General features: G+C 34.7%; 1 protein-coding gene across 1 annotated transcript in view; it reads right to left on the bottom strand.

Annotated features, from left to right (window-relative positions):
- The window catches only part of GPR158 (G protein-coupled receptor 158), a 298552-nt gene that overhangs the window by 254255 nt on the left and 25126 nt on the right, over nt 1-19171 (bottom strand). The window contains exon 2 of the mRNA XM_006208906.4: nt 15781-15886. Within this exon, the coding sequence (XP_006208968.2) occupies nt 15781-15886 (106 nt within the window). The remainder of the gene's footprint in view (nt 1-15780; nt 15887-19171) is intronic.

Below are 19171 nucleotides of genomic sequence, written 5' to 3'. Positions count from 1 at the left end.
TTTGCATCTATGTTTATCAGGAATATTGACCTGTCATTTTCTTTTCTTGTAGTATCCTTTCTCTGGCTTTGGTTTTAGGATAATGCTGGTCTCATAAAATAAGTTTGAAAATACTTCTTCAATTTGTTGGAAGAGTGTGAGATGATTTAGTGTTAACTCTTTAAATGTTTGGCAGAATTCACCTGTGAAGGCATCCAGTCTTGAAGTTTTATTTGTTGGAAGGTTTTTGATTATTGATTAAATCCTTACTAGTAACTGATCTGTTCAGATTTTCTATTTCTTCATGATTCAGACTTGGTAGGTTGGTAAGTTATATGTGTCTAGGAATTTATCCATTTCTTCTAGGGTGTCCAATTTGTTGTCATATAGTTAATTGTTTACAGTAGTCCCTTATGATCATATGTATTTCTGTGGTATCAGTTGTAACATATCCTCTTTGATTTCTGATTTTATCTATTTGGATCCTTGCTATTTTCCTCTTGGTAAATTTAGCTAAAGATTTGTCAATTTTGTTTATTTTTTCAAAGAACCAGCTCTCAGCTTCACTAACCTTTTCTATTGCTTTTTTAGTCTCTAGTTCATTTATTTCTATTCTAATCTTGATTATGTTTTTTCCTTCTGCCAAATTTGAGTTCAGTTTGTTTTTCCTTTTCTAGTTCCTTAAGATATAAAATTAGGTTGTTTGCTATCTTTCTTTTTTCTTAATGCAGGTATAAACTGTCTATCTGTACATCTGTATAAATTTTCCTCTTACAACTGATTTTGTTGCATTCCATAAGTTTTGATATGTTGAATTTTCACTTATCTTAGATATTTTCTGATTTCCCTTTTGATTTCTTCTTTGACCTATTATTGGTTATTCAGAAGGTGTTATTTACTTTCCACATATTTGTGAATTTTTTAGCTCTTCCATTGTTACTGATTTCTAGTTTAATACCACTGTTGTGAGAAAAGATACTTGATATGATTTTAATCTTCTTAAATTTGTTGATTAGTTTTGTAATCTAATATATGATCTACCCTGGAGAATGTTCCATGTGTGCTTGAGAGAATGTGTACTCTGCTTCTGCTGGATGGAATGTTCTATATATGTCTGTTAGGCCCATTTGGTCTAAGGTATAATTCAAGTCTAGTGTTTCCTTATTGATTTCCTGTCTTGATTATCTAACCATTGTTTAAAGTGTTATATAGTCCACTATTATTATTGCATTGCTGTCTAGTCTTGCCTTCAGATCTATTAATAATTGTTTAATATATTTAGGTACTCCAATATTGGGTGTAAATATATATATATGCTTATATATATATGTTTACAGTTGTTATGTCTTCTTGATGAATTGACCCCTTTATATATATCATGACCTTTATACATAACAGCTTTCTTTCTCTCTTGTTACAGTTTTTGACATAAAGTCTATTTTATCTGATATAAGTATAGCTATTCCTGCTTTTTAAGTTTCCATTTGCATGGTATCTTTTTCCTTCCCTTCTCTTCAGCCTATGAGTATCCTTAAAGCATAAGTGAATCTCTTATAGGCAGCATAAAGTTAGGTCTTTTTCTTTAGTCCATTTAGCCACTCTGTCTTTTAATTGCAGATTTTAAACCTTTTACGTTAAGAGTAATTAATGTTAGATAAAGACTGACTATCACCATTTCATTAACTGCTTTCTGATTATTTTGTAACTTCTTTGTTCCATTTTCCTCTCCTGAGGTTTTATGAACAGACGATTTTTTTGTAGTGGTATGCTTTGACTCTTTTTTCTTTATCATTTATTTATCTGTTTTAGGCCTTTGCTTTGTGATTACCATGAGGCTTTCAACATACATCTTATAGTTATAACAGTCTGTTTTAAGCTTATTAACATGTTAACCTCAATTGCATAAAAAAAAGTATGCAATCAACTGTGGTAACACCCTACTGATAGACTGATTTTCAAATTGCATTTGCTTATTTGGATGCTGACATTGGACTATTAATACAAAAATAGCTGGAAGAGGAAGACCGATTCAAACATTCTTTCCAAATCAGAAATAAATTTAATTGTAACTGACCATAACATGCCCAAAATTTAAAACTCTGGAAAGATGTTTTAAATTTTACTGTCAGAAACATTTCAAATAAAGATGCTTTAAAGTTTACTGGCATAAACATTTAAACAAGGTTACAAATTATTTATTTATACCTTCTCTAGAAGAGAAAATATAGAGTATTATGTGCCAACCAAACAAGGAGATAACAGTATTTCTTGGATCATAACTGCTCTATTTGAGGTTGGTTGCTGCTGCTGGTCCTTTCACCTCTGTCTCTCACTCCATACCTCCTTGAATTTGATAAAAGGAAAAGAAAGTAGCTCACCTCATCTTTTCTCTCCCACCTAGAGAAAAATCCAGATTAGCTCTTTATTAGTAAGAGTTAAAGAAAGTTAAAATGAGTTCACTTCAGAGACAGGCTTTCCCTTCCAAATTCCCTTCCAGTTTCTTCACTCCATAACCACTCCATGCCCTCCCTCTACCACTGACTCTCACCTCCACAACATGCAGAAGAAGGTGCACTCTCAGAGGATAATCTTCCCAGTTATGAATTATAATATGTGATTGGCATGTATTATTAGACTTCATAATATTTTCCTAGGGCTCTTTTTTAATTGTAAAACTCAAGAAGGATCAGATTTCCTTGATCTTCATGCTCACAACACCTGTAAAATACGTGAAGCTAAATGTGTGAAGGAATTCAATAAAATACATTCTAATTGTGGAGTCCTGAACAAGAGACCTAAACGGGATCGTGTTCTGAAGGACCAGCTGAAGGGAGATGTTCTGCTGTGTTGATATTTCACATGGCACACATGGAACCAAATCATGTTTTCTAAGACATTCTATTCTTGGTTTGGTTTAAGTCCTACATGCCTTTTTAAAAGCAGAACGAGATGAGTCAGAAAGTAAGTTCCAAAATTCTCTGAAAGTAGGATATAACCTGCAGCTCAAAACCCCTGGAATCATGGAGTCACCTCAGAAAACAACAACAAGCAATCATTCTAGTTTAAATTAAAAACATATACTGACTGTTTATATCTTATTTTTCAAATGTATAGAAGACAATGGTAATAAAATGATTTTTATTATGTTTTCTCAACTAGCAGATATTAAAAGCATAACCATACTTTAAAAGATAGACAATCACTACTCTGGGAATGCTTGGGACTCCTAGAACCTTGGCCCAAGTTGTGCCATTTCTTAGCCCAACATTTATTGGAAATTAAAACTTCCACATTTCATTTTCCTTTTTGGGAATTAATGGAGATTTTTTAAAGGAGGGGAAAGAAAGACAAGAATAAGAAAGGGGGAAAGAAAGAGATCAGAGGAAAAGGAAAAGGAAAAAACAAAAATAAAGAAATAAGGAAAGAAGGACAAATGTAGAAACAGAAGGATGGTAGGGGTGGTTGGAAGGGAAGGCCAAAAATTGACAAAATTTTTTTTAATTATACATTTATACACACTGAAAAACTTTCTATCAAGAAAATAATCCAATGTTTAACTTGGTGTTTTGATTGTGAGGGAGGGTTTATATGGATTTAGCTGAATAGTATTTGTAAAGCTCTCTATTTTTATGTCAAAAAGAGAGAGAGATGCAGTTTTTAAAAGCATCATAAGTTCATTCATTCTTTCGAATCTAGATAAGTGACAAAAATACTTGACAATGGTGAACTGAGAATAATCACTCATCAATTTGTAGAACCACCTACTCTGAATTCTTTACACCCTTTTTCCAAAATGCATCTTTCACAAATGAAAAACAATAGAAACTAAAGCACATAACTAAGTCATTATGGCATGTACAGAGTTTTTATTTGATTCTAAAAATAATAGTAGTTGATTATAGTGTTTGTGATAATAGAAGTTCCCTAAATAAGAATTAAAATCATCAATTTTAATTGAACTCCTATTCATTTTTAATTATAACTGCTTACAATGAGTAAGTGAAATAAATGAAGAAAAATATAAAAAAATTAAAGTTTAATCTAATTATCCAAGAAAGTTTTCCGATACTAGGAAGAGCATCATGAGTAACTAGGCTGTGCCTGAATGTTCCATTCCCAAAGGAACATGGAGTACCTGGCAAGCAATGGTAGAATGAATCTAGATCTTTCTTTTGGGCATGATACGATGATAAAAATTCACTGTAAGAGATACTCTAAAACACAAATATGATATTATGCATGAACTTAAACTACAAAGTGCAGCCGTACCAATAAGGTGTGAGTAGCCACAGCCCTTGCCTCAGGGTACTCTTGCATCAGCAACTGATCAGTCCAAATTCCTAATTAAGATATAACCTATATTTTTTTTAAATAGCTGATCTTCCATTTCCTCATCCATAAAATTGGAAAAATAATAAGTATTTTCCAGGACTGTTTTGAGAATTAAATTCACTTATATATATATATGTTTATACACATATGTATGTATACACACACATACATAGAGGACATAATAGGGCAGGCATCTGATAAAAGTAGCTATTGAATTAATATTAATCATTTTAATATAGCATTATAGGTGTTAAAATTAAAATATGTACAATACACTATAGTGGCACATAGAAGAGAACCAGCTCTGCCTGAAGTGGGGAATAGGCTGCCAAGGGGTCACAAAGGAGCAAAATCTAGGACTCAAAGGATAAGCAGGTGGCCAAAATGGGAAATAGCATGTTATTCCAAAGGAAGAGCATGTGCAAATAAATGCACGCACAGAGAAATGAAACACCAAAGTAGAATCATGGATGGCAAGTAGCTGGGTATTGTAGAGTGAAAAGAAATTTAGATTTGGAAAGTCATGTATATAAGGTGGGTTTCATCTCAGAGATTAAGGAGAGTCACTGAAAAATATGAAGTAGTCAACCACATATCTTTGAGAATGCCTTTATTGGACACATTGTTGTGGCATTTGAGATGCTATGTGAACATAACTGATGTGGTTTCTGCCCTCATGGAGCTTACAGTTTAGCACAGAAGATAGACATAAATAAATATAAATAATAATTTCAAGCATACAAAGTGCTATGGAAAATAGCTAATATTTATAGAGACTATATATGCAAAGCAGTTTGCAATCATCATGGAATAATTCCCATTTAAAGAAGTTGGAGGCACAGAAAGGTTAAGAAACTCAGACAATCTGAATCCAAAGCCAGCACTTTTAACTACTATGCAATACTGTCTCAAGAAAAAAATACAGAACAATATAATCATCATATCAATTTTTTAAAAATCACATTGGCAGCAGTGCAGACAATGAGTTGAAGAATGAAACTGAAGACAGGAAGAGAGTACTGCAAAAGTCCATGCAAGAAATAACTTGGATTAGAACTAAGTCAGCTGTGGCAGTTGCAGTATGAATGAGAGAAGAAAAAAATTGATGAGATACTGAGGTAGAATTGACAAGAACTCACAAGTGACTGGATGTGGGAGTGAGGAAGAGGGAAAGCTTGACACATTGCCACCAGAGAGACCTGGCTACAAAGCACTTTTGTAACTCAAGATCTAATCAACCCTGATGGAGGAAAAGAGGCGCAGGATTTCACTTCCAGTCATCCTCACCTACTAGCCACCCCCGTCTCCCATTAGATGCAACACATGCATCATTGTTGCAGAGGTAACAAAATGTTGTACAACTGCCAATACAATATTGAACCTGTTTAAAGAAAGCTCTGTGAAGTCTTTCACTTAAAAAAAAAAAAATTCTGGGATCTCTGGCTATTTCAACAAAGGAATAAAATACTAAATTAACTTTTCATTTTACATGTACATGCTATTCATTTGGTCCTAAGAATATCTTGATTGAACACACACAAAAAATATGTTTCCTGAATTCACAGTTCATTAAATAAAAACAAAAATTAAATAGTTGCTGACCAGCTTACCAAATGATAGAGGAGTAAACTTTCAGACCAATCGTAAGAAGAAAATTTTCAGGCTTTACCTGAATATGCCATTTATTAATAAACAGCACTAGACTAGCTAAGCAGACACATTAGTCTTCATATATACCTAACAGCAACAGAATTCTATATAGTTCTGCATGCTTTAGTGTGTAAATGACCTTTAATTTACACTTAAAATTCCAATATGAAATCTGAACAGTAGAATATGGTATATTCTTTGATACTTTGGTCAAAGCTATTAAAAAATAAAAATAAAAATCCTAAAAATGTCTTTCTTATTCAAACTAATAAGTGAAATCGTACATGAAGATTTTAACCTGTAATGCAGTCACTATAGTTAGAAATACATATCAAACTCAGTATGTGAAATTTTATTTTAGACAGATTGCCATTTTAACTAATGTGAATCTGAGGATGAAATTGTCAGGAGGGAAGATGGAGGGGAGAAGCAGGGGGCAGAACTCTGTCAGTAGGATCATCAGAGAAAGGAAGAGAGAGAAAGAACAGAAACCGGGAAGTGGAGTCAACATCAGAATCATGCAGGAGCTGATGAATGCACTAGATTGGACCTCTCAGATGTTTTGGTCTTGGGACCTCTTTACACACTTGAAAATTACTGAGAATATCAAAGAGCTTTTATTTATGTTGGTTATATCCGCTGATATTTACTATTTTAAATATTAAATGGAGAAATTTCCAAAATATTTAATAATTCATTTAAAAATACCAATAAGTTCATAACATATTAACATAAAAGTGTTTATGAAAAATAACTATATTTTTCAAAAATAAAAGACTCAGCAAGGAGAATATCATTGTTTTACTTTCTACAAATCTCCTTTAAGTCTGGCTTATTAGAAGACAAGTAGATTCTCATATTTCTTTCTGCATTCAATCTGTTTCTAAATTATATTTTACAAAGCCTCTGTACACCCATAAGAGGATAGAGTTCAAAAGGCAAATATTGTCTCTGAGTTATTAAGAAAATAGTTTTAACTTCACAGATGTCTTTAATAGGGTCTTGAAAACCCCTAGGGGTTCCAGGACCACACTTTTTAAAAGGTGGCAAATGAAAGTGATTTGCAGATCAGCATAAAATTAAAGCCCATAAACAAAGGGGCTTAGCTTGTAAATCTAAGAATTCTGGGTTTCAGCAGAATTAGAATTATAATGGAACCAAGCTTGTAGAGACAATTATCCACTATCCTATTTCCAAATGTAAATATAGAATCAACTCTATAGACTTTCCTTCAGGTAGTCATGGAATTTTAAAGCAGGAAAAATTGCTTTTGCATGTATAAAAATTGTGCTGACAAGCCAATAGTAAAGTTTACTAAATAATTACATAATTAAGATTAGAGCATAGCTTTACTTCATTACAATAATTATGGTAAGATGTTAGAAAGCATTACTGAGGGACAGCTCTCTTTTCTGAAGAGCTATTAAAAAATGAATATCCACATATTTAAAACAGTATAAAAAAATTCCTTTCTGGAGACAGAACATGAACCAAAAGCCTTTTAGAATCTCCTTCAGACTTAAGTGTCTCTGAGTATTTTTATCCCATTGAAATGAGCTCTGACACATCTGATATTTCTGCCTTTACATACTTTTCTATTTCACATACAATAATTGCTGTAAACTTCTCCATTTATAATTCTTCTTTGTTTTTCCTCTTAATTCTTCTCTTTTCAGTGTTTTGGCTCCAATTCCAGCCACAACTCTCACCTAGTTTCATTCACTGTTCCCTATACTTTTCCATACACCTATTAAGTCAGTTTACATTTTGAAATACAAAAATATAATTAAATGTTATACATTCTTCTGCATTATAAAGACAACAGCAACTCAAACTATGAATAAGTTGAAAGAGAGGTGAAAAACATGACTTCAAATGACAAAAAATTTTGAAATAGATGCTTGCACATTACTTTGTATGCAAAAGCATTTAAGTTATTTCAATACTTTATGTTCTGCTTGTATCATCAACCACCCACTTGTTCTTTCTCAATCTATAAATCCCAGGGAGGGAAAAACAATGATAAATCAAAATTTGTCCTGGGTGAATACACATAAATGACCTGGTAAATATACCCCAAAAATAAGAAGGTGGCAAATAAGGCTTCTTTTCTTAGGAAAAAAAAATCAAGGAATAGAGTTTAACTCTTGTATAATACAGTCAGTTAAAGCTTTCTAAATCAGCCAAAGGCTGTAGCTAAGCAACATGATCCTCCACTGTGCTCAAAAAGGGGGCTGCCAAGCATCGGTAGCCTCATTTCTCACTGAAAGCTTTGACAAGTTTCCACCATATTTTATATAATTGTAGCAAAGGGAGTGCCAGATTAGATCTGATTTGCTGTCATAATGGGATTTTTTTCCCTCATAAGTTAATGATTCACAGCTATATTTAACCCCTAAAAAGTCACCCCCAGGCACTCACTATATATTCTGATTGCCTCTCATATCTAGAATTGGACAAGTAGCAATTTTTCTGCTACTGAATATGACAAAAGCAAAGGTTTAATAGGTAGAGATTTTTTTCCTGATTGACTCCATTATAAATTTAGCTACATACTCCAAATCTGTTCACTAACTTCATATTTCATCAGATGCTCTCTCATCAAATTGAAAAGATCAAGAAATCTAGGACTTTGAGTTCACATCCATTGTTGTATGTTAAGTCAGTCTTCCTGTCCCAGCCCACTCTAGCCTAGCTGTGTGTGCTGATCTCCCACCTTTAAGCTCGGCCACATTCTAATCCCAGGTCACAGAGAAGTTTGGGAGTATTTAGGTATTCTGTCTTCAGCAATAGTTAGAATCTAAAATGTATTTATATATTATCATAAACACAGTAGATCACCTTGGCATCCCTGTTCCCAGTGAGTTCCAATCTTCCATAGCCACCTTTCTACATTCTGATTTGTATTCTAATTCCCTGCTAGGAATGGGTCCCTTTCCTTAACACCAGCCATCTTAACTGATGCCCAGACAATGTGTACAGCCCTCGCCAACCTCTACCTACAGAGATGGATCTTATCCTTTGGGTCCAGTTTCCCACTGGACATTCCTACCATTCCCAGTCACTGCCAGGCATTGAAACAAGAGTACTACCACTGGCAAGAAACTTCTGCTGCTGCCACTCACATACCTACAAGATGAAAGCCTGCTATATTGATCCTAATCCAAATTTCTATGTGAGCTTGCCATACGCTCTTGGAAATTTATTTTGGCCACCTAGAGCTAGATCAGTTCTTCTTGATTGGTATATTCCTAACCAATTAGTCAAGTATAAGATTCCAGCATGCCTCTTGGCTGAACTCCTATGGGTAAAATCACAGGACTAACAGTATCAGCCCATAGGCTGTTACCAGTCAGTGATTCTCTTTCCAAACTACCATATGTCACTCATAGTACCTTTTTATAGTTTAAACTCCTGAAATACCACTTCTACTTTCACGACCTTAATCAAGTTACTTAAACCACTCTTAAGTCTTAGTTTTCTCATCTAGAAAAGAGGAATAACAATAATATATAATTAAGTATGAGATGGATATGTCTTATTTTTTATTATTAAATAATTATTTTCTTACACAGAGATTGAAGAACAAACTTGTATCAAAGGGATACTTCACTTCTGGTGTCTCATGGACTTTTCAGACTTGGGCTAAAGAAAACTCAATTATTAGCAAAAATTATCAAAAGTGCCTTTACCTACACCATTCATGAGAGATCTTATAAATAAGATCTTGTAAGAGCTTTTTTGAAAAACATTTTATGTAGTCCATGAAGTTGACAAAGTAGAAAGCTATAAATCAAGATTTAATGATTCAAAGTACTGCCAATGCAAGGATAATCAGAGCATTGCTTTTGGATGGAAATAACTTTCAACTGTTCCCTTTAATATATATCAAAAGTATAAAATCTCAGGGTTGGAAAGAAACTTAAGAGGCACCTAGTCCAACTGTACAGCCAATGTTGCATGAAGTTTTTATGAGTCCTGCAAAATTCTGTCAAGTTGTATCTTTCATGTTGAAAATACTAAAGCTGGTAGCATCCTCACCAAGTGGTCATTTAGGCTAGATGTGATGGCACAACTCTAATGTATAACTTTACAATTTCCTTTTTAAAAAATATATGTATTATTCAATTTTTGAACAATTCTGATTTCTATGAAGTTCCACTTGCACTGAGCTAAACAGAGCCTTTTGCAATCCCTGTTGGTTTACTTGTAAGTCACAGCTTAGCCCCTGGGTCCTTTCAGTAAAAGTATAAATATCCATATACTAGCTATTTTCATATTTGAAGACAGTTGTTAGATCAACCACAGGTCTTCTCTTCCCTGGAAAAACATCCTAATTTCTTTGATTCTTCAAAATATAAGGTGTCAAAGTCCTTAATAATACTAATTTTCTCTTCTGAATGGGCCTCAGTTTCTATGGTGAATTGCAATTCAATATATTGAATGTTTTATATATGTTCTATAAATTTCTAAATTCCTTGTCACACTATTTCAGGTGTTTTCTGCTGAGTTGAGAATACAGTGAGATGTTAACCTCCCGAAATCCAGAGAACAACCTAAGACTAAGTTGGCTTTCGCTACTGTAGTTTTGCAGTCACACCACACTATTTTTCACATGTGCTACAACTCAGCCATACTATTCTTCCTATGCTCAAAAGTTAGGTTATTTGATTCATTCAGGATCTTCCTTTTGTTCCTATTAAGTTTCATCCTGATAGATATGTCAATTTATCCAACTCAGCAGTATCTTTTTAGTCTGATTTTACTTCAGATGAATTTATTATTCTTAATTACTTGTTTCTCGTATCATTATTCAAAGAACTGATGAACATTTTGGCCAGCACAAGGCTGCAAATAAAACCCTATAATAAACTACTTTTCTAGTTGCAAGACAGAAATATTGACAGTGTTTAATTGGTTCCTACATTTGCTTTCAAATTTCAATGTATTACCTTTTACATTTGACCATCTATTTGGATTTACAGAATATATTATTTTAAATTGTAAAACATTTACCGATTCTTCATAGTAAGATGGTCTGTGACCTAGAAAATCTTCCCCACACAAAGATTTTCTGATTATCTCAAAGCAAACTACTCATTTCTGAACTTGAAGATTGGTTAGGCATCACTCTTTACAAAAAAGGCAAATGTTCCAAATATGCTGACCTACTCTATGATGACAAGTGCTTGTCAGTGGTGTCTATGAAGCAGGTTTTTTAAAAAATATATCAGCTACTCCTTCAAAGTAAATGTGACATTTTAATAATCCATGAGGAAGCCTTTTGAAGTGAGCATTTTGAAAATGGATATTTGGAAATGTTTTCAGTGTTATGTGGTTTCTGTTGCCAAAAACTATAAATACTCACATAGCCATACAATTTAAACTTGGAAATAAAATTTCCTAATCTGTTTAAAAATATTCTCTGTGAAAGTTTGAGTGGACTTTTAACCTATTCTTTTAAAATATTCAAATGCCTAGCTTTCCAATTAGTTTTCAGGGACCAATTGACATCAGGTAAGATGAAAAACTGCCAGCTGTATTTCTGAAAAAAGACAAAACAAATGGAAAAATAAACTTTGCAAAATTAGTACTTGAGACTGAAAAATGAACATTATAATTTAGCAAATACAGTCAACAATTTATTTCTTAAATTTGGACTAACATATACTTGTGAGGCATATTTTCAACTATGACAGACATTAAAACTAAGTATAAAAATAAACTGAGCTTATAGACCTCTGAGTCACTGCATTACTAAGTATTAAACTAAAAATTTTTTAAATGATGAAGCAGAATCATAACACTGACCCTGAAAATTTTTCAAAAATTGTAACTCAGTCAACTACATTGCTCTCATTAAAGATGTTTATTTTTACAAGATATAATCTACATTAAAATATCATTTCATCTTTATCTCAACCCAATTAAGTTTCCTGTTTTATAATATACAGAATATATAACAAAAGATGCATACACTTTGTAGACTAAAAATATACAAATACTCTGGGTGGATGCTTAAGGAATTTTTACTAACAGAGTATATTCAAAAAGTTTCAAGACCACTGTCCTAATGTTTCCTATTTCAAATAATGACTAAAAAAAAATCTTCTAATGGAAACAAAGCAAAAGAAAATCAAACAAAAATGAGTATCAATTTATTTGAGTCTTTTTAATAAACTATTCTGCAGGAAAGGATTTTGTGTACTCACAGCAAACAATGATATGAAAATAGGTCAAGAATTATTTAAATGGATACTGAAAATATAGGCAGGTCCAGGTAGCAGTGACCTGGATTAGTTATGAAAACAGCCAGAATAATCCTGCAATCCAGCTCAGGGTGTCGACTCAGATCTTATTTTACTATGCCCTTCAAAAAATACTTAGTGGCCTCCTAGACCCTATAACAACCCAAATTTGCTGAGAGATTATTTTCCTGACCAACTCTCCCATGCCTTTCTAAAATGCTCCTGAGGCTTTGGTCATTGGTTTCATACCACTTAGCTGTTTCTGACATCAGACTTGCTGTACTAGTTTAAGATAACTTGGAGGCTGAAAACTCAATACACTGGGGGAAAAAATTTTAAATGAAAAGTTTGCCTTAATTATAACTTTGAAATTGGTAATTCCCTCAATTATTTATAAGAAAATAATGTTAAACACTGGCAAGATAAAATCACAGTAAACGTGATGAGTACCCTTGTTTCTTGTAATGTGGATATTCATCAAGACAGGTCCTTACACCCAATGATCTTGGGGTCTGTAATGGAAGATTTGTGACAAGGAATAAAGGAGAGGAAAAATGCCCTGGACAAAAGCTTTTCTTTCTGTTTTCTTAAGCAGTAAAAAGGTCAATAGAAGCCAGTGCCTAGTCTCCAATTCACATCACTACAGGGAATGACTGAGCTAGTCACAAGTCTGAGGATGTGCCCTGAGTGACCAGCACTGACTACAGAAGCTTAGAGAAGCCCAACAGAAAAGTATGAAGAGTTTCAGGCCAGCCCCATGCAAATCACACTACCCACCAAGGGCCTCATGGGCCCAGCCCAGGACACCAAGATCTCCTACTCCCAATCCCAGGACTGGGCAAGGAAAGGGGTGGAGGGATCCAGAGTTCAAGTCAAAACATGCATTTTGTAGACTCAGTGTTTGTTGATGTTATTTTTTGATCACTGAACCTCTTTCTACAACACATTCAAATGAGATTCATTGAACGGTCGGTTGTCTTACAGGATATGTTTTTCCAGTTTCTCTTATAGGAATTGAATAAATACAATGCTCCCATATATAATGCAAAAAGTTAAATATTTCACCCTAATCTTTGTTAACCAGAATAGAGGGTAATAGTTTATCTTGAAATAAATTAGTTTATTTGAAAGCTTTAAAGAGATGGAACACATAGAAAATTAATAATCCTGATGCAATGAAAATAAATCAATATTCCAAAAGGAGAAAGAAGTTCTTCCAATAAGACCATCTAGTCAGATAAATAAGGAAGAAAAAACTACACTGAGATTATTAGAGGCAAGCAGAAACTGTAATAGACTGATAAGTTAATATCTCCTTGTTTCTAGACAGACTGCTTATTGAACCACCCAGGAGCACTACTGAAACAAGACTATACAGAAGTGAGCACATACAGATCAATATCCACAATATGACACCCATGCAGGAAAAAATTCCACTCTGGCTGAAAGACAAAGCTCCGTGGCTATATGCCATTGGCATGGAGATAGGTAATCAGGCTAAAGATATTTATCAAATCAGTGAATGAAATTCATATCTTTAGAAATGTCAGAATCACCCAAAGGGAAGTAGAAACTCAGAAAAGTTCAAAACCATAAGAACAGATAATAAAGGGAGGTGAAAAGATCATGACTTCTGTGACTTGACAAGACAGAAAAATTCTCTCTACATAATCGGGTCCCAATTTGGGGTGAGAGTGAAGGAAGTGAAGGCTGTGTGGAAGGCTGGCTACATGGAGGTTTATGGAGATGTGAGAGTGGGTGTGGGGGTCGTGGGAACATGGTGGGGGTGTGTGATGGACTTAGAGGATGTGGGTGATTGTGGAGATTTCTAGAGGGATTAGCGGGTGGGAAGGCTGAGGGATATTGTGGTGGGAAGTGTGGAGGACTGGCACAGGTATGTGTGGAATGTGGGGGGGTGTGGGGAGCTGTGGGAGATTATTTGGGTGGTGGTGGCCTATAGGAACATGTGGATTATGTGTGGCAGGATAGTGGGGCGTGCACATGGGAAACATTCAATAAGCATATGTATATGTGTGCACACCTGCACATCTGTCTACACATCTTTTTGTGTGTAGTGGCACAGATAAGTGCTTCCTGTTAAATTTCCTTTTGATTTAAAATTCCTAACCTTACAATTGCACTATGTACAACCATCTTTCACATGGGCAAAAATTCAAATGGAAGATGTAGATCACTCTATTTATGGGAATAGTCCCTATTTTAAAAGGCAAAAGATTTATACAATCTGAAGAGAAACCAGAGTATTAGCCCCTATTTTAAATAAATCAAGCTAATTTTTCTCATAAATTCATGGACTCAAAGTTGAGATAGCCCAAGTACTCAAGGTCAGGAAATTTATTGTACATTTGTTTCAGAGAATTTGGGGACCTCACAGATAGATCACTGAAAATTAAATGAAGATGGAATCACAAGTCCTCTCTGAAATGACAGAAGACAACTGACACTAATTTAAAAAGATACATGCACCCCAATGTTCATAGCAGCGTTATTTACAATTGCTAAGGTATGGAAGCAACCTAAGTGTCCACCAACAGAATAATGGATAAAGAAGATGTGGTATATATATACAGTGGAATACTACTCAGCCATAAAAAAGAATGAAATTTTGCCATTTGCAGCAACATGGATGGACTTGAAGGGCACTATGTTAAGTGAAATAAGTCAGACAGAGAAAGAAAAATGCTATATGATATCACTTACATGTGAAATCTAAAAAATACAACAAACTAGGGAATATAACAACAATAAAAGCAGACTCACAGATATAGAGAACAAACTAGTTATTACCAGTGGGGAGAGGGAAGTGGGGAGGGGCAACATAGGGTTAGACGGACAAAAAGGGTTATTGTGGGATTACATGAAATTATTTGTATGAAACTTGGAAACTATAAAACACTATAGAACTTAAAGAATATTTCATTCAATAGAAAAATTAATTACTAAAAAAAAAGTGACAGTCTTATTTCTAGAAGTATGATCTCTATGCCTGTTCCTCACCAACCAGAGTCACGTGAAATCAAGTATGGATAGGAACTGAAAATTAGAAAAAAAAACATCAAATATACACATTTCCTTTCCAGGTTACTACGTACAGTTTTCTCCTTATTTTCAAAATCACCCTGCCATACTTTCTCTATTGCTTCTCTAGCAGATGGCAGGGTGTCTGAATGAATACCATCAATGTTTCAACAAGCATCATACTCCATAAAAATGTGCATAATCTGGTTGATCCCTCCTGGGACTGGTTTCTCACTTCATGGCTATTTTAATTTCTAGCCCATTTTGAAGAATAGGGTCAGCCTTCTACTAAAGCCAAACTTCAGAAATAATTTTAGTTTCAGCCTTCTCTCAGTCCCCAAATGAACAGTTATTCTGCACAAATTTCATTTTCTAATCTTTTTTCAGTTCATTTAGCAACATTCATACCTGCATAGGAGAATTTTTCCCCCCAAGATGCCTCTTGTTCACTTTTCCACAAAAATACAATATATTCAAAGGTAATATATTTCTGAGCTTCCAACTTCAGAGAACTTTATCTCCATGTTCTTACCTCTGAATTGTTAAGATGACACTTGTGAGTTCCTGAAAACCAGCCATCACTTGAACACTGGTCAATGTCCACTTTCTGAAGATTTATGTCAACTTTCATGACACCCCTTAAAAACAGAGAAAGACAGAAAGAACAAATTAATCTGGGCTTTTGCAATTTGTAACTCTTTATTCTACCCTAGAAGTCAGACAAATCAGCATAAAGAATGCACTAAAAATTTTCAAATTTCCCACTCCTATTCATTTAATGGGTACCAACTGAAGATAGAGACACAACAGAACAAAATCAGCAAGTATTATTTTTATATAAGTCCCAAAGGCAGGGGTTCTGTACTGTTCACTGTCTTCATCTCCCTGTATAATGACTAGTGCCCAGTAGGTGTTCAATAAATATTTGTTGATTGACCAAACTCAGGACAGTATTGCTCCAGACATGGTAGCAAAGTTGACTCTGATTTAATATCTGTTCCCAGTACCCATTTTATTAAAGTAAAAAAAATCTAAAGCCCTTATCTCATTTCTTTCTATTTCTAGTTCCCAATGCAAGGCCAGGGATGGGGAAGTTGGGACAAGGTGGCAAGGGTGCTTAATTAGGAGAAAGACAGTGTCAGAAAATAAGCATCTCTTTCCTCTGATCTTCTATCACAGTCATTTTAATCAGCTCTTCAGGTCTTCCAGTGTTCCACACCAGAGATTTGCACCATCCACAGAAGTACTGATTAGTGTTTATTCTTTTAAGTCTAGAAACAAGAACACTGCATTTCACTTACCCATTTGAGAAAAGTCATTAAGAAAGAGAACTCACAAATTCAGAGCCAAAAGCAAAATTGCAAAGGAAGTTCCAACTTTAAAATTCCTCCATTTTTGCCAACAAATCTCCCTACATTTTCCTAAGATCCCCCTCTTCTATTTTTCACCACCACCAGCATCTCTAGCAGCAAAAGCAACAGACATACCTGTCCTACACTGAACTACTGCACCTGGAATTAATTGAAATAATTTTTCTGTGGACTGGGCCGTGAAGTCCACAGCTCTGTAATGTCTTTTTTCACAAACTTAAATAAAGCAGAAACACTCCAATGAAACTCACTAAACATAAAAACACATGTTGAAGGTCCCATGTCCCCTACTTAAACTATTTTCATTATGATATTATTAATGTGTACAAACATAAAGGTAGGCTCAAATTCCTTATATTATAGCTCTTCCAGCTACAACATACACATATACACAAAATAACAAAACAAAGGCAAATGAAACTGTCAAGCCAACAAATTTGAAATTTAAAATATTAATTTAAAAACACCAACGATTACATTTTTCCCACCTCTCAGAAAAGGGATATGATATCAACTGCTAGTTCAGCAAGCCTATTTTACCATGTTATGACTCATTTTTCTCATCTCTTTTCTCCTTTCAAGCTACTGTGAAATCTTGACAGAGTGGCTTCACGTCATTGGGGCTTCATCTAGAGTGAATAAATCATTTACTTTTTAAGGCTGCCTCTGTTCTTGCTAACCTGTGACAAAGTATGTACTACACCACATAGTGCTAACAAGCAGGCACACCAAAACCTCCTGTCAGTACTTGGATGTCCAGGCAACCCAGAATATGAGTAAGTTCACTTCTCAGGGGATCACTGAAAGGAAAACCCAAACGTTTACCATAAAAAACTTACAAATCCTTCCAAGAAATAGCCGCAGTTTGCAAAACATTACTATTGTGGACCATAATTCCATAAAACAAATGTTATTCATGCGATAAATAACTGAACTCCCAAGTAATAAAATGCCTTGACCCAGTTCACTCCTTCGCTCTTTCAACAAATACTTATCACCTGGAATGTGCATATCTACATGAGAAGCCATGAAGGTGAACCATACAGGTCCTGCCCAAGCAATCCCAAAAGGTTTACGGTGTCTTAAAAAGTATCAGAACGTTTCATGGAGAATGGACGCTAAATCCTGGGGGATGAGGAAAGTTACCATTTGGGGTAGAGCAGGTATTCCATAAATATTGGCTGACTTGTTGACTGCCTTCACCCACCAAGATTTCCCACAGAACTATGTTCTATCAGGTCCTGCCAATCATGCAAGCCCACTCTTGGCTCTACTCATGCTCTTTGGAAAATAACATTCTTTTTCTAATTCATTCAATAAATCACCTATTGAGCACCTACTATGGGCCAAAATTGTTCTTGGTCTTTGAAATATATTAGTAAATCAGAGGGGAAAAAAAAAGTTCCTGCCTTCATGGAGCTCATCTCCAGTGTGGGACAAATAATAAATCATGGCTATAATACGTAAGTAAATTATGCTACACATTACAAACTTAAAAAAGCAATGGAGAAAAAAATTCAAGCAGGTAAGGAGGATGGGTGGGAATAGAGGGTAGGTTATAAAAACATTTTTTTAAGGATGTCAGGATAAGCCTCACTGAGGTGAGATTTCTAACCCAGTGGTTCAAGGTATAATCATAGCAAGTTTGTAGTCACACATTTTCTAAAGGACACAAAATTTCCCACTGGACTAAGCACAAGACAGGATTCATCCCTCAGTGAGATTTGTGATTTCCCTAATGTTCTCTCTCCATCAATGGGCTTCCATCCTTCCAAGTCCATAACCTGTTCATTCTGAAACTCACCCCCTGAATGAAAACAGTTGCCAAGGTCCTTAGATTCTACTCCCTGTCTGCTTCCTGTATCTCAACCCGTACCCACCATTTCTGCTGTTTCTGCTTGGTTCAGGCCTTCATCTCAGGGAGCTAAAAAAATGTTTGTAATAGTTTACTAATTTAGACCTCTCTAACTTTGCTCCAGGTGAGGATTTCAGTTTGTAGGTCCTGGCGTTTATACAGTTTAGGTTCCTTCTTTAAGAAACAAATACAAAATCATGAATATAAATTTATATCACAGTATGACCTTTGGCCCTACATCTTTGTGTTATAACTGCTGGCTGGGTTGTAAGATCATTACCAGAAGGTATTTCTATACTAAGATGACTGGCAGTAATTTAGCTATAGACAGATGTGACTATAAGCTATTTTAACATATATTACTAAATAATCCAGAACTGATCCTTAACCAATTTCCAAAAATGCCCACAGCCTAGGGAAAATGTAGTGGAGGGAGTTTATAGTAGAAAGAGACCATTCAGTTAAATCTTCCTTTTGCAAATTTTACAAAAAACGGTTGACCACAAAACCCGTTAGTGCCCACTCCAGGACTTTAGAAAGTTCCCATGCAAGCCAGCAGCCCTAAAGCTTAAGCATCAAACACTGCTGTCTGTTTAATCTTTGAAACCTGTAAATATGATCCTCATAATTCACTGCTTAAAATCAGTATTTCCCACTCTTGTAAAGAATAAAACCCAGGCTCTTTGGTGTAACATTAT

This window comes from Vicugna pacos, chromosome 35, assembly GCF_048564905.1.
Source record: "Vicugna pacos chromosome 35, VicPac4, whole genome shotgun sequence".
Taxonomy (NCBI): domain Eukaryota; kingdom Metazoa; phylum Chordata; class Mammalia; order Artiodactyla; family Camelidae; genus Vicugna; species Vicugna pacos.
Note: the sequence above shows the minus strand (reverse complement) of the source record. Positions and strands in the feature narration are given on the sequence as shown.